Source organism: Hemiscyllium ocellatum, unplaced genomic scaffold, assembly GCF_020745735.1.
Source record: "Hemiscyllium ocellatum isolate sHemOce1 unplaced genomic scaffold, sHemOce1.pat.X.cur. R1, whole genome shotgun sequence".
NCBI lineage: Eukaryota > Metazoa > Chordata > Chondrichthyes > Orectolobiformes > Hemiscylliidae > Hemiscyllium > Hemiscyllium ocellatum.
In genome coordinates, this window is record NW_026867603.1 from 90,320 (window position 1) to 103,601 (window position 13,282).

At 53.7% G+C, this 13,282-nt stretch overlaps 1 protein-coding gene across 1 annotated transcript in view; it reads right to left on the reverse strand.

The window, feature by feature from the left end:
• Nucleotides 1-6,783: 6,783 nt before the first annotated feature.
• LOC132809095 (protein krueppel-like) overlaps nt 6,784-13,282 on the reverse strand; it is a 28,128-nt gene continuing 21,629 nt past the window's right edge. The window contains exon 2 of the mRNA XM_060822493.1: nt 6,784-7,590. Coding sequence (XP_060678476.1) covers nt 7,111-7,548 — 438 coding nt within the window. The 5' untranslated portion in view covers nt 7,549-7,590 and the 3' untranslated portion in view covers nt 6,784-7,110. The remainder of the gene's footprint in view (nt 7,591-13,282) is intronic.

The window sequence follows — 13,282 nt, forward strand, 5'->3', positions numbered from 1 at the left end:
TTGTCTGATATGGAGGGAAGGTCTTATGGGGAAAGGCTGAGGGACTTGAGGCTGGTTTTGTTAGAGAAGAAGGTTGAGAGGTGACTTAATTGAGACGTATAAGATAATTCGAGGATTAGATAGGGTGGTCAATGAGAGCCTTTTCCCTCGGATGGTGATGGCTAGCACGAGGGGACACAGCTTTAAATTGAGGGGGTGATAGGTACAGGACAGATGGCAGAGGGAGTTTCTTTACTCAGAGAGTAGGAGGGGGCGTGGAACACACTGTCTGCAACAGTAGTAGACTCGCCAACTTTAGGGGCATTTAAATGGGCATTGGATAGGCATTTGGATGAGAATAGAATAGTGTAGGAGAGAGGGGCTTCAGATTGGTGCCACAGAGCAGCACAACATCGAGGACTGAAGGGCCTGTACTGCGCTGTAATGTTCTATGTTGTACAACACCAGGTTATAGTCCAGCAGGTCTGTTTAGAAGTAAAAGGTTTCAGAGCGCCGCTCCTTCATCACATAGCTAGTGGGGCATGATCATAGGACACTGAACTTATCGTAAAAAAATCAAAGAGTCATACAACTGATGTGATGTATTGAACAAACCTAGATTGCTGTTGAGTCTTTCATCACTTCGAAGGGGATGCAAGTTTTGATGCATTAATATTCAAATCCTCGAGCTTCTTTCAAGTCACATTCCCGAGATAACGTAAGGTTTTATTAAACAGAAGTGACATCACCACTCAGACAATGTATTAAAGGTGTGTGGTTCGAATCTGGCTGTGTCCCAGTCAGACTGATTCTATTGCCAAAATAGGGAATTGATTAAATGTCACATGGACTGACTGCCTACAGGGTGGGTGCTTTTTGAACAAGCTAGAACGTATCTGCAAATACAAATTTGCAAGTGCAAATTCACCGCATATACTCCATGTGTATGTGCATGTGTGTGCATGAGAGAATGCATGTGTGTGTGTGCATGCACGTGTGCACCTGAGTGTGAAGTATATGCCTGTGAGAGGGTGAGTCTGAGAGAAAGTACGGATGAGAGAGGGTCGAGTGTGATTGTGTGTGTGTGTGTGTAGTGCAATGGGGCTGTATTGTGACATGAACCGAAGATCCCAATTGAGGCCATCCTCATGGGGACCGAACTTGGCTATGAGCCTCTGCTTGCCAACTCTGCGTTGCTGCGTATCCCAAAGTCCACCTTGGAGGACGGTCACCCGAAGCCGAACCCACTCAAGTCGGCCTACAGCACAGACCACGCTGTTAGACTTTACCGTCACACCTCTCGCAAACTCGTTGACCATCTTGTGCACCAACCTACATCAGGCGCCATACCCCCGTTGAAGTTGACAGAGAGTCCTTATTCTCAGTTTGCGCTCAAGATGCAGCAGTACAGTTACAAGACGCTGCTGGGCAGATGAGGCGATGGAACCACACCGCCTACATGCACACTGAAAACAAGGAACTGGAGAAACTTGGCATTACCAGCAGCAGTAGCCAGGCCTCCCCAGTTGAGAAATGGCGTCACAACAGGGAAAGCGATCGTCAACTTCTTGGACCATAATCTTCCACAGGAAGAGATTGAAGTTCTCCGCTGCAGGCTCAATTTCTGCCCCACCACCAAAACGGATCCCCTTAGTCTTACGGCAGACATAGAGGAATTCATCGAACGCATGAGAGTCCAGGAAGCCTTCCAAAAACGTCACCGGCAAGCTCCATGAGACAACCGACGAAGCAGGAGCTGGAACAGTTGTCCGCAGTGGAGCGCCCAAAGGAGGAGTTGATTTGGGTGCCTCTCTGGAGGGCTTGGTACGTATACTCAAGCCGTCAGGAAATGCCGGATCCATCAGCCGCACCCACCAGGGAGAGCAGAACGTTACCCGATCACAACACAGCGCTGTCCACGCTCTTAACGCCGATCGCAACATCGTCACCAGGCAACCACCGGCCGATCCGACCAAACAGCACACCCGTGAACTCAACAGATCGTTGAAGACTGTTGATCAGAATACCAGACGCACACTCATCGCACGTACTTCTTACGTAGGAGACTTCTACACAGAGCTAACACACCGGGACGTCCCGGCAATGGGATCCTGTCTGAGAACCTCTCTGGCTATGTCGAGGGCATCCTGAAACCCATTGTACAGGGGACAATGGAGAGATAGTGAGAGAGGGGGAGGGGATGGAGAGATAGTGAGAGAGAAGGGGAGAGAGCTATAGGGAGGGGATGGAGAGATAGTGAGAGAGGGGAGAGAGAGCCCCCCCCCCCAACACCAAGTTTCTGCCGCGACACTACGGATTTCTTATAGAAGCTCAGCCCCCAGGGACCAGTTGAACCAGGAACATTACTCCAGCATTCCCCACGATGGCGGCATGGCCGCAACAGACTCAACATCAATTCCAATATCCGAGCACTGTCCTCATCTGCTTTATCCACAACCACAACGTCTTCGCTTTCGACAACCAGTTCAGATTAGATTAGATTAGATTGTCTACAGTGTGGAAACAGGCCCTTCGGCCCAACAAGTCCACAATGACCCTCCGAAGAGTAACCCACCCATTTCTCTCTGATTTCCAGTTCTTCAAAACGTCTATGCAGCATTTGATCAATTCCTACTTTGGAAACAGAACCAGTCTGAATCAGGATTGGGAGACAGACAGACTCTAACCTCGAACCTTTAATGCTTCATCCGAGCTGCGATGTCACTTTTTAAAAAATAAAACCGTACATACTTGTAGGGCCGAAGGGCCTGTTTCCACACTGTACGGAATCTAATTATCTCGGGAATGTGACCTGAAAGAAGCGTTGGGATTTAAATATTAATTCATTGAAGCCTGAAACCCCATTATAAGTGATTAAAGACTCAACAGGAATCTCGGTTTGTTCAATACCTCACGTCAGTTGTACCACACTTTGATCTTTTACTCTGAATTCTCTGTCCTGTAATCCTGCCCCACTGGCTCCCTGATGACGGAGCAGTGCTCCAGAAGCTTGTACGTCCAAATAAACCTATTGGACGAGAAGCTGGTGTCATGATTTTTAACTTTGTCCACCCCAGTCATACACCAGCACCTCCACGTCCTAACAAGGGCATTCTTACTTTTCAGATCCACACCTTGTTTACCTTCCTAGCTGATCTGTCCTAGCCAGGCAGATGGTGGAGGATTCCTGATCACCCACAATGCCAGGGCTTGAACAGTCACTCAGCCCTGGGTGCGGGGGTTTGGGAACAGTCCTGAGAAAGTCAGCTTTGTTCGCCAATGTCCTGCTGGTGGTACTCGCAGCCTGAAGGGGATCGGGGAAGATGCCAGCAATGTACTGTAACCGAACGAACAGAGAGCTAGGGTTCGCAAACCCTCCCTTCGCCAACAGCGCCACATTCCAAGCAATCACTGACACCCGCAGACACATCAGGCCAACCAGCCAAAAGCTTGGGTCGAAGAGGCAGGAGGACAGCCTTCCAGGAGGGTGAGACTGCAAGACCAGGGACGGATAAGGTAAATCCGAAGGGGAAAAAAATAATTAGAAGTGAGACACCCAGACAGTAGTGAGAGTGTGGGACTCACTACCACACAGCATGTGGTTGAAGCAGTTATTGCAATTGACTGACTGTAAGGGGACCTTAGAATCACAGCAGAGAGGGGATAGGTTGATGGGAGGAGGTATCAGCACTGACTGCTTGGGCTTAGTGGACTCTTCCTGTGCTGACAATCCTTTGGTACCTGGTGTATTGTCTAACACTAGGCAGAGGCGTGTCCAGGGATCAATCAGAGATCCTCATTTTCCTGAGCTTGAGACAGCACATCAACAGTGACGATCACACAAGTGGGCAAGGAAACACAGGCTACAATGGTACCACTGCGATGGGGCAGGGGTTAGGCAAATACCACTGTGAGAGGGGCAAAGGGCTAGGGTTATACCACCATGAGGGGGCAAGGGGTTGAGGCTGTACCACCATGAGGGGGGTAAGGGACTGGGACTGTACAACCGTGAGGGGGGCAAGGGTTGGGATTGTACCACTGTGAGGAGAGGGGCAAAGGGCTGGGAGTATGCCACTGTGAGGGGGCAAGGGGCTGGGACTGTACCACCATGAGGGGGCAAAGGGCTATATTATACCATTGTGAGGAGGCAAGGAGCTGGGACTGTACCAACATGAGGGGGCAAGGGGCTAGGACTGTACCAACTCAAGGAGTTGGGACTGTACCGCTGCGAGGAAGCAAGGGACTGAGACTGTACCACCGTGAGGAGGCAAAGGGCTATATTATACCACTGAGGAGGCAAGGAGCTAGGACTGTACCACTGCCAGGGGCAAGGGGCTGGGACTGTACCACTGCGAGGAGGCAAGGGGCTGGGACTGTACCACCGCGAGGAGGCAAGGGACTGAGACTGTACCACCGTGAGGAGGCAAAGGGCTATATTATACCACTGAGGAGGCAAGGAGCTAGGACTGTACCACTGCCAGGGGCAAGGGGCTGGGACTGTACCACTGCGAGGAGGCAAGGGGCTGGGACTGTACCACTGCGAGGAGGCAAGGGGCTGGGACTGTACCACCGCGAGGAGGCAAGGGACTGAGACTGTACCACCGTGAGGAGGCAAAGGGCTATATTATACCACTGAGGAGGCAAGGAGCTAGGACTGTACCACTGCCAGGGGCAAGGGGCTGGGACTGTACCACTGCGAGGAGGCAAGGGGCTGGGACTGTACCACTGCGAGGAGGCAAGGGGCTGGGACTGTACCACCGTGAGGAGGTAAGGGGCTGGGCCTGTACCGCCACGAGGAGGCAAGGGGCTGGGACTGTACCACCGTGAGGAGGCAAGGGGCTGGGACTGTACCACCGTGAGGAAGCAAGGGGCTGGGACTGTACCACCGTGAGGAGGCAAGGGGCTGGGACTGTACCACCGTGAGGAGGCAAGGGGCTGGGACTGTACCACCGTGAGGAAGCAAGGGGCTGGGACTGTACCACCGTGGGGCAAGGGGCTGGGACTGTACCACCGTGGGGCAAGGGGCTGGGACTGTACCACCACGAAGAGGCAAGGGGCTGGGACTGTACCACCGTGGGGCAAGGGGCTGGGACTGTACCACCGTGGGGCAAGGGGCTGGGATATACCACCGTGGGGCAAGGGGCTGGGACTGTACCACCGTGGGGCAAGGGGCTGGGACTGTACCACCACGAGGAGGCAAGGGGCTGGGACTGTACCACTGTGGGGCATGGCACTGGGACTGTACCACTCCGAGGAGGCAAGGGGTTGGGACTGTACCACCACGAGGAGGCAAGGGGCTGGGACTGTACCAACGCAAGGGGCTGGGACTGTACCATGAGGGGCAAGGGGCCTGGACTGTACCAACTCAAGGAGCTGGGACTGTACCACTCCGAGGAGGTAAGGGGCTGGGTCTGTATCATCTTGAAGGGGTAAGTGGCTTGGACTGTACCACTGCAAGAGGGCAAGCAACTGGGATTGTACCACCGTGAGGGGTCAAGGGTCTGGGACTGTACCACTGTGAGGGGGCAAGGAGCTGGGACTGCACCACCATAAGGGAGCTAGGGGCTTGCAGTGTTGCACTGCGAGGGAGCAGAAACGTGGATGGTACCACATAAGCAGGCAGTTCCTTGTGGGTTAAGTCCAGGTTCAGGTGACTAGGCAGAGAAGTGTTCAGCGGGACGTGGAATTCGGATTGGGTCTATTAATCGGCGTGTGCCAAGTGTCAGGCCCAAAAAGCACCAGGCAAAGTCACGGTGGGCTCAGTGGTTAGTACAGCTGCCTCACAGCGCCGGGGGACCAGGATTCGATCCCACCTCGGGGGGCGGCTGTCTGACTGTGTGGAGTTTGCACATTCTCCCCGTGTCTGCGTGGGTTTCCTCCGGGTGCTCCAGTTTCCTCCCACAGTCCAAAAATGTGCAGGTCAGGGTGGATTGGCCATGCTAAAGGGGCTGGGACTGTACCACCACGAGGAGGCAAGGGGCTGGGACTGTACCACCACGAAGAAGCAAGGGGCTGGGACTGTACCACCACGAGGAGGCAAGGGGCTGGGACTGTACCACCACGAAGAGGAAAGGGGCTGGGACTGTACCACCACGAGGAGGAAAGGGGCTGGGACTGTACCACCACGAGGCGGCAAGGGGCTGGGACTGTACCACCACGAGGAGGCAAGGGGCTGGGACTGTACCACCACGAAGAGGAAAGGGGCTGGGACTGTACCACCACGATGTGACGTTCTTCAGAGGGCCAGCATGGACTCGACGGGCCGAGTGGCGTGCTACCACCCTGTCAGGAGTCTACGTGACTCCAAGGGTGGCAGTCGTGCCTGCAGCACTCTTGTGGCCGTCCCTCAGGAAGAGAGGTGGCTGTTTCCCATCGAGTGACCTCTGAGCGGGACACGGGTTTCTGACTGGATTCACTGTCGGTAGCATCACAGAGCTTCAGGACGCAGTACATCCGGCTCGCTTTTTACAGGGCCTCCATGACAGCTCTGAGAGCAAGTTTACATCCAGGACCTCAAACTGAGCTGCACATGCCCTAGCCTCCACACGGCAAAACTCTGACAATCCTGCATTCGCAGGGGAAGGGAGCTGCAGGAACGTGAAGGGATGCCCTGACCGAATATGGAAGGCTGGAAGTACTAGAGGTTTTTCAAATCATGAGGGGGGCAGGGATAGGGTAAATAGACAAGGTCTTTTCCCCCCTGGGGTGGGGGAGCCCAGAAATAGAGGTTTATAACATCATGAGGGGGGGCAGGGATAGGGTAAATAGACAAGGTCTTTTCCCCCTGGGGTGGGGGAGCCCAGAACTAGAGGTTTATAACATCATGAGGGGGGGGCAGGGATAGGGTAAATAGACAAGGTCTTTTCCCCCCTGGAGTGGGGTAGGGGGGAATGTCTGAAAGGTGTCCACACAGGACAGGCAGTCACCCTGGACCCCAACGACTGCTCCGATCCCCCCGCGGACAAAGGGAGCGGCAACGTGAACGATTCTAAAACGCGACACGATTTTAGAAAAACAAAATCCCCGACGACGAGGGAGTTCGGGGTTCGCAGCGGGTGGGTTTCAGGGGTGGAGGTTTAACCTCGTGGCCAGGGGTGGGGCCCGGACGTCCCCCCCCGGGGAAGCGAGCCGCTACCCGCTGTGAGTCCGCTGGTGCCGTATCAAGTGACCGGAGGTGTAAAAGCGTTTCTGGCAGACGCCGCACTCGAAGGGCTTCTCCCCGGTGTGGATGCGCTGGTGCACCCGCAGGTCGCTGCAGGTGGAGAAACGTTTCTGACACACGGTGCACTGGAAAGGCCTCTCGCCTGTGTGGAAACGCCGGTGCCGGGTCAGGTTGCTGGACTTGCTGAAACTCTTCTTGCAGACGCCGCACTCGAAGGGCTTCTCGCCCGTGTGCACCCGCAGGTGCCTCTTCAGCAGGCACGCCCAGCGGTAACCCTTGCCGCAGACGAAGCACTGAAAGCACTCCCCTTCCTGGATCCTGGAAGCCTGTGGGCCGGGCCCGTGGCCCTCCGACGCCGCCGCCGGCTGCTCGCTCAGTAGCGCCCGAGTCTCTTTTCCCATTTCCATCGCTTCCCCGCCGAGGGGGTGGGGAACTCCGGATCCCCAGACCTGGAAGAGACAGGACACGGCGATGAGCAAGGCGATGGTAACTCTGCCTAGGTTCAGATGGAATTAAAAAAAACAGTGCGGTGTTGGAAAAGCACACAGCGAGGTCGGGCAGCAGCAGGAGAGTCAACGGTTCAGGCACAGGCCCTTCATCCGGGATCGCAGGGAGATCGACGTTCCTTCATCCGGGATCGCAGGGGGATCGACGTTCCTTCATCCGGGATCACAGGAAAATCGATGTTCCTTCATCAGGGATCGCAGGGGGAGCGATGTTTCTTCATCTGGGATCGCAGGTGGATTGACGTTCCTTTATCAGGGATCACAGGAAAATCGACGTTCCTTCATCAGGGATCGCAGGGGGATTGACATTCCTGATGAAGGGCTTATGCCCGAAACGTCAATCCCCCTGCGATCCCGATGAAGGAACATCGATTTTCCTGTGATCCCTGATGAAGGAACGTCAATCCCCCTGCGATCCCAGATGAAGAAATATCGATCCCCCTGTGATCCTTGATGAAGGAACGTCGATTTTCCTGTGATCCCTGATGAAGGAACGTCGATCCCCCTGCGATCCCGGATGAAGGAACGTCGATTTTCCTGTGGTCCCTGATGAAGGAACGTCGATTTTCCTGTGGTCCCTGATGAAGGAACGTCGATCCCCCTGCGATCCCGGATGAAGGAACGTCGATTTTCCTGTGGTCCCTGATGAAGAAACATAGATCCCCCTGCGATCCCAGATGAAGGAACGTCGATTTTTGCTGTGATCCCTGATGAAGAAACAGTGATCCCCCAGCGATCCCGGATGAAGGAACATCGATCCTCCTGCAATCCCGGATGAAGGAACGTCGATCCCCTTGCGATCCCTGATGAAGAAATGTTGATTCTCCTACAATTCCGGACGATGGGCTTATGCTTGAAACGTCGATTCTCCTGGCCCTTGGATGCTGCCTGACCTCGCTGTGCTTTTCCAGCACGACACACTCTCGACTCTGATCTCCAACATCTGCAGTCTTCACTTCCTCCTGGTTTCAAACCGGACACTCCCCATTTCTCCTCTTCATTCGGTTGCAGGATTAGATTAGATTCCCTACAGTGTGGAAACAGGCCCTTCGGCCCAACCAGTCCACACCGACTCTCCGGAGAGTAACCCACCCAGACCCATTTCCCTCTGGCTAACGCACCTAACACTACGGGGACAATTTAGCACGGCCAATCCACCCTAACCTGCACATCTTTGGACTGTGGGAGGAAACTGGAGCACCCGCAGGAAACCCACGCAGACACGGGGAGGATGTGCAAACTCCACACAGACAGTCGCCCCAGCTGGAATCGAACCTGGGACCTTGGTGCTGTGAAGCAACAGTGCTAACCACTGAGCCACAAGCTGGGCACTTACTGCCCGCCCCCAGGAGCTGTTTTCTAGGACTGTGGCAGGCCACGTGCTGTAGGTTGACCCACAATGCCCTGTGGGGGGTGGGGAATTCCAGGATTTTCACACTGAAGGAGCGGCGATCCGATTCCCAACAGAGACAGGAATCACCGGGAAAACGCAGCAGGTCGGCAAGAGGAAAGCAGAGTCAACTTTTCAGGCCCAGTGACCTGCTAAGTTTTTCCAGCGATGCCTGTTTTCATTCTTTCGGTTTTTCTTTTGCTCAATTTCCCAGCTTCGCAGGGAGTGAGATTCCCACCTCACTGCCTCCCTTTGTCCCTTCTCGACGGATTTCGAAGGAACGGTCTATCTTTGTGGAAAATTTCTGCAGTGCACCTTGTAGATAGCATACACTGCTGCTACTGAGCATCAGTGGGGGAGGGGGTGAACGTTGCAGGCTGCTTTCTCCTGGATGGCATCGAGCTTCTTAAGCGTTGTTGGAGCTGCCCCCATCCAGGCAAGTGGGGAGTATTCCATCACACTCCTGACTTACGTCTCATCAGGCTCTGGGGGAAGTCAGGTGAGTTAGGTTTTCCCTGGAGTGTCGGAGGCTGAGGGATGACCTTATAGAGGTTTATAAAATCATGAAGGTGGACATGGATAGGGTAAATAGACAAGGTCTTTTCCCCCTGGGGTGGGGGAGTCCAGAACTAGAGGTTTATAAAATCATGAGGGGGGACATGGATACGATAAATAGACAAGGTCTTTTCCCCCTGGGGTGGGGGAGCCCAGAACTAGAGGCTTATAAAATCATGAGGGGGGCATGGATAGGGTAAATAGACAAGGTCTTTTCCCTGGGGTGGGGGAGTCCAGAAAGAGAGGGCATAGGTTTAGGGTGAGAGGGGAAAGATATAAAAGAGATGTAAGGGGCAGCTTTTTCACACAGAGGGTGGTACGTGTATGGAATGAGCTGCCAGAGGAAGTGGTGGAGGCTGGTACAACTGCAACATTTAAGAGGCATTTGGATGGGTATATGAATAGGAAGGGTTTGGAGGGATATGGGCCGGGTGCTGGCAGGTGGGACTAGATTGGGTTGGGATATCTGGTCGGCACGGACGGGTTGGACCGAAGGGTCTGTTTCCGTGCTGTACATCTCTATGACTTGCCGCAGTATTCCTAGCCTCTTATATGGCAAGTCCAGTACAGTTTCTGGTCAATGGTATCCCTCAGGATGTGGATAGTGGGGGGGATTCAGTAATGGCAAGCCCATTAAAACGAACATCAAGGAACGATGGTGAGAGTCTTTGTTGGTGGAGGTGGCCATTGCTTGGTATTTGCTTTGTGCGGATGTTACTTGCCATACGCCAGCCCAAGCCTGGATATTGTCTGGGGCTTGTCGCATTTAAACACAGACTGTTTCAGTATCCCACATTCTTTCCACCCCCGCGGTGTCTGCGTGGGTTTCCTCCTGGTGGTCTGGTTTCCTCCCACAATCCAAAGATGTGCAGGTTAGTGTGGATTGGCCGTGCTATATTGTCCGGTAGTGCCCAGGGATGTGCACTAACCTGCACATCCTTGGGCACTACGGGGACAATTTAGCACGGCCAATCCACCCTAACCTGCACATCCCTGGGCACTACGGGGACAATTTAGCACGGCCAATCCACCCTAACCTGCACATCCCTGGGCACTACGGGGACAATTTAGCACGGCCAATCCACCCTAACCTGCACATCCCTGGGCACTACGGGGACAATTTAGCACGGCCAATCCACCCTAACCTGCACATCCCTGGGCACTACGGGGACAATTTAGCACGGCCAATCCACCCTAACCTGCACATCCCTGGGCACTACGGGGACAATTTAGCACGGCCAATCCACCCTAACCTGCACATCCCTGGGCACTACGGGGACAATTTAGCACGGCCAATCCACCCTAACCTGCACATCCCTGGGCACTACGGGGACAATTTAGCACGGCCAACCCACCCTAACCTGCACATCCCTGGGCACTACGGGGACAATTTAGCACGGCCAATCCACCCTAACCTGCACATCCCTGGGCACTACGGGGACAATTTAGCATGGCCAATCCACCCTAACCCGCACATCCTCACAGATTCATGACCGTTGGGACAGAAAGAATTCCTGTTTTATATCTGCTACCCCTCCTCCTAAAACCTCTCGTCTAACCATTGCCCCATGGTTTGGGGTGGGGGGTCTTCTCTACATCGACCTGGTCATTCCCCTTTAGCATCTTCTCTACCTCTATTGGATCACCTCTCATTCTTATAACCTCCAGGAGCTGTTCAATCTCTCTGTGTTGGAGAAAGTCCCTCACCTTCGGAACTAACCTCGTGAACCTGCTCTGAACTGCCTCCAATGCATCAAGGGGGACGAAAATTTATCCGTATTACTCCAAATGCTAGCTCGCCAATACCTTGTACAGTTGCAACAACACTCCCCCACCTTTCTACACTCTTCCTTCGGCAATGAAAACCAAAATTCCATCTGGTCTCCAAATTAACTGCTGTGCCCGCGTACTCCCTTTCTGTGAGAGAAACAGAATCTGAAAGGACTCTGCTGTGGAATTCTATGACGTGGGGGATGCTGTCCTGGCCGACGGAGTTGGTGCTGTCTGGTGTTTGTGTCCTGGGTTCGTTTAGCCGGTGTTCCTTCGGCCAGGGCGCCATTTTGTTGGTGTGAATAGTGTCACAGGGAGCCATGACCTTGTCGTGCTCTCCCTTGGTGTCTTTGACAGGTGTGAACGAATTCCTGCTTGGAGAGGACGGAGTTGCTCCAGGCTTCTGCCAGGTGTGTTTCAGTTTGCGTTGCAGTTCCTTTGCTGGTCATGGTGGCGGGAGGTGAGACGATGGGTCTGAGGACGGTGGGGGAGTCCCCTCGTTTATATACTTGTAACCCGCAGATACGGGGTGTGTTGGATCCTTCAGGTTTCCTTCCTTGGAGGTCTGCCTTGTTCATTTCTCCTGCGTTTTGAAGTTTCCTCACCGACGCTGTCATGCGGTTTTCTAGCTGCGAAGTCGGGTCCGTCGCCACCTGTTGGCATCGGCGAGCAGTGCGTGGGCTTTTACAATGTACAGAGCAACCTCGATTATCCGAGTACCAATTATCCAAAGGAGATCTCGAGGTCCCGACAGAAACATTACATCAAAGACGTGTTTCCAACGGGGTTGGCGTCATTTGTTTACAGTGATTAAACAGGCACTGTCTCCAAGTGACTGACCTGCTGCCCTCTCCCTCTCTCTCCCCACACTTTCCCTGGAGTTCTACAGAGGGGTTTACCCTAAACTCTCCATTCTGCACCCCCACCCCGCCCCCAGATAATCTGACCAACATTCTCCTGTACAGGGCAAGTGGCTGAACCTGTTAAACGTTGCAGTAAGAAGTTGTATGTGTGTGTGTGTGTGTGTGTGAGAGAGAGAGAGAGAGTGAGAGAGCATCTGTGTGTGAGTGTGTGTGTGTGTGTGTGTGAGTGTGTGTGTATGTGAGAGTGTGTGAGAGAGAGAGTGAGAGTGTGTGTGTGCGCGCGCGAGAGAGTGCGCGCATGTGAGAGAGTGCGCGAGAGTGTATTGGGGATGGCAGGGGGAGGTGTTGGATGTTTTGGGGACAAGGGGCAGTGTTGAACAGGGGCGAGGTCTCGCGTACGCTGCGTGCTGCTGCAGCGTCCTGAATGGGGAGCAGACTATAAAATCTCCGAGCCCCAGACCAAAGGCATTGAACTGATTAACCGAATAATTGGTTATCCGAACGCAATATTGCCTGCCCATCTTGTTGGGAAAATCGAGGTTCCCCTGTATTGTGTTCCGTTCAGGACGATGGTCAGGCAGCCCACACCTGCTGGAAGGATGACGACATTTCTCTGTTCCCAGAGTCCTTTCCTTTTCAGGTTGTTGGAGGTGTCCTCCTTCTATTGGTGCCACTGTCTGTCTGATGGTCAGTTGGGTCTCTTCCAGAAGCCAGTATCTTTCAGGATGGATTCCAGTGCTGTTAGGAAGACCTGTCGATCCGCATTCCCGGAGTCGAAATTCATCCCTTGCCCTCGGCCAGCTATTTCTGCGTGTGACAATACTGGACAAAAAGATTCTTCATCCAAGTCTCTGAATCGGCCATGACGTTGTTGTGAGAGACCTGGGACTGTTTTTCTCGAAGGGCTAGTCTTTCCTTGACCTTGCTCTGCTGTGGGTCAGTGTTGATGGCTCATCCTCTCATAGTCAGTCGCGTCAGTGTACATTGACTTTTGGCGCAAATTATCTCGTTGGTGTTTGGAGACTCGGTTGCGGTCACCATTTATCATTTAGAGCAG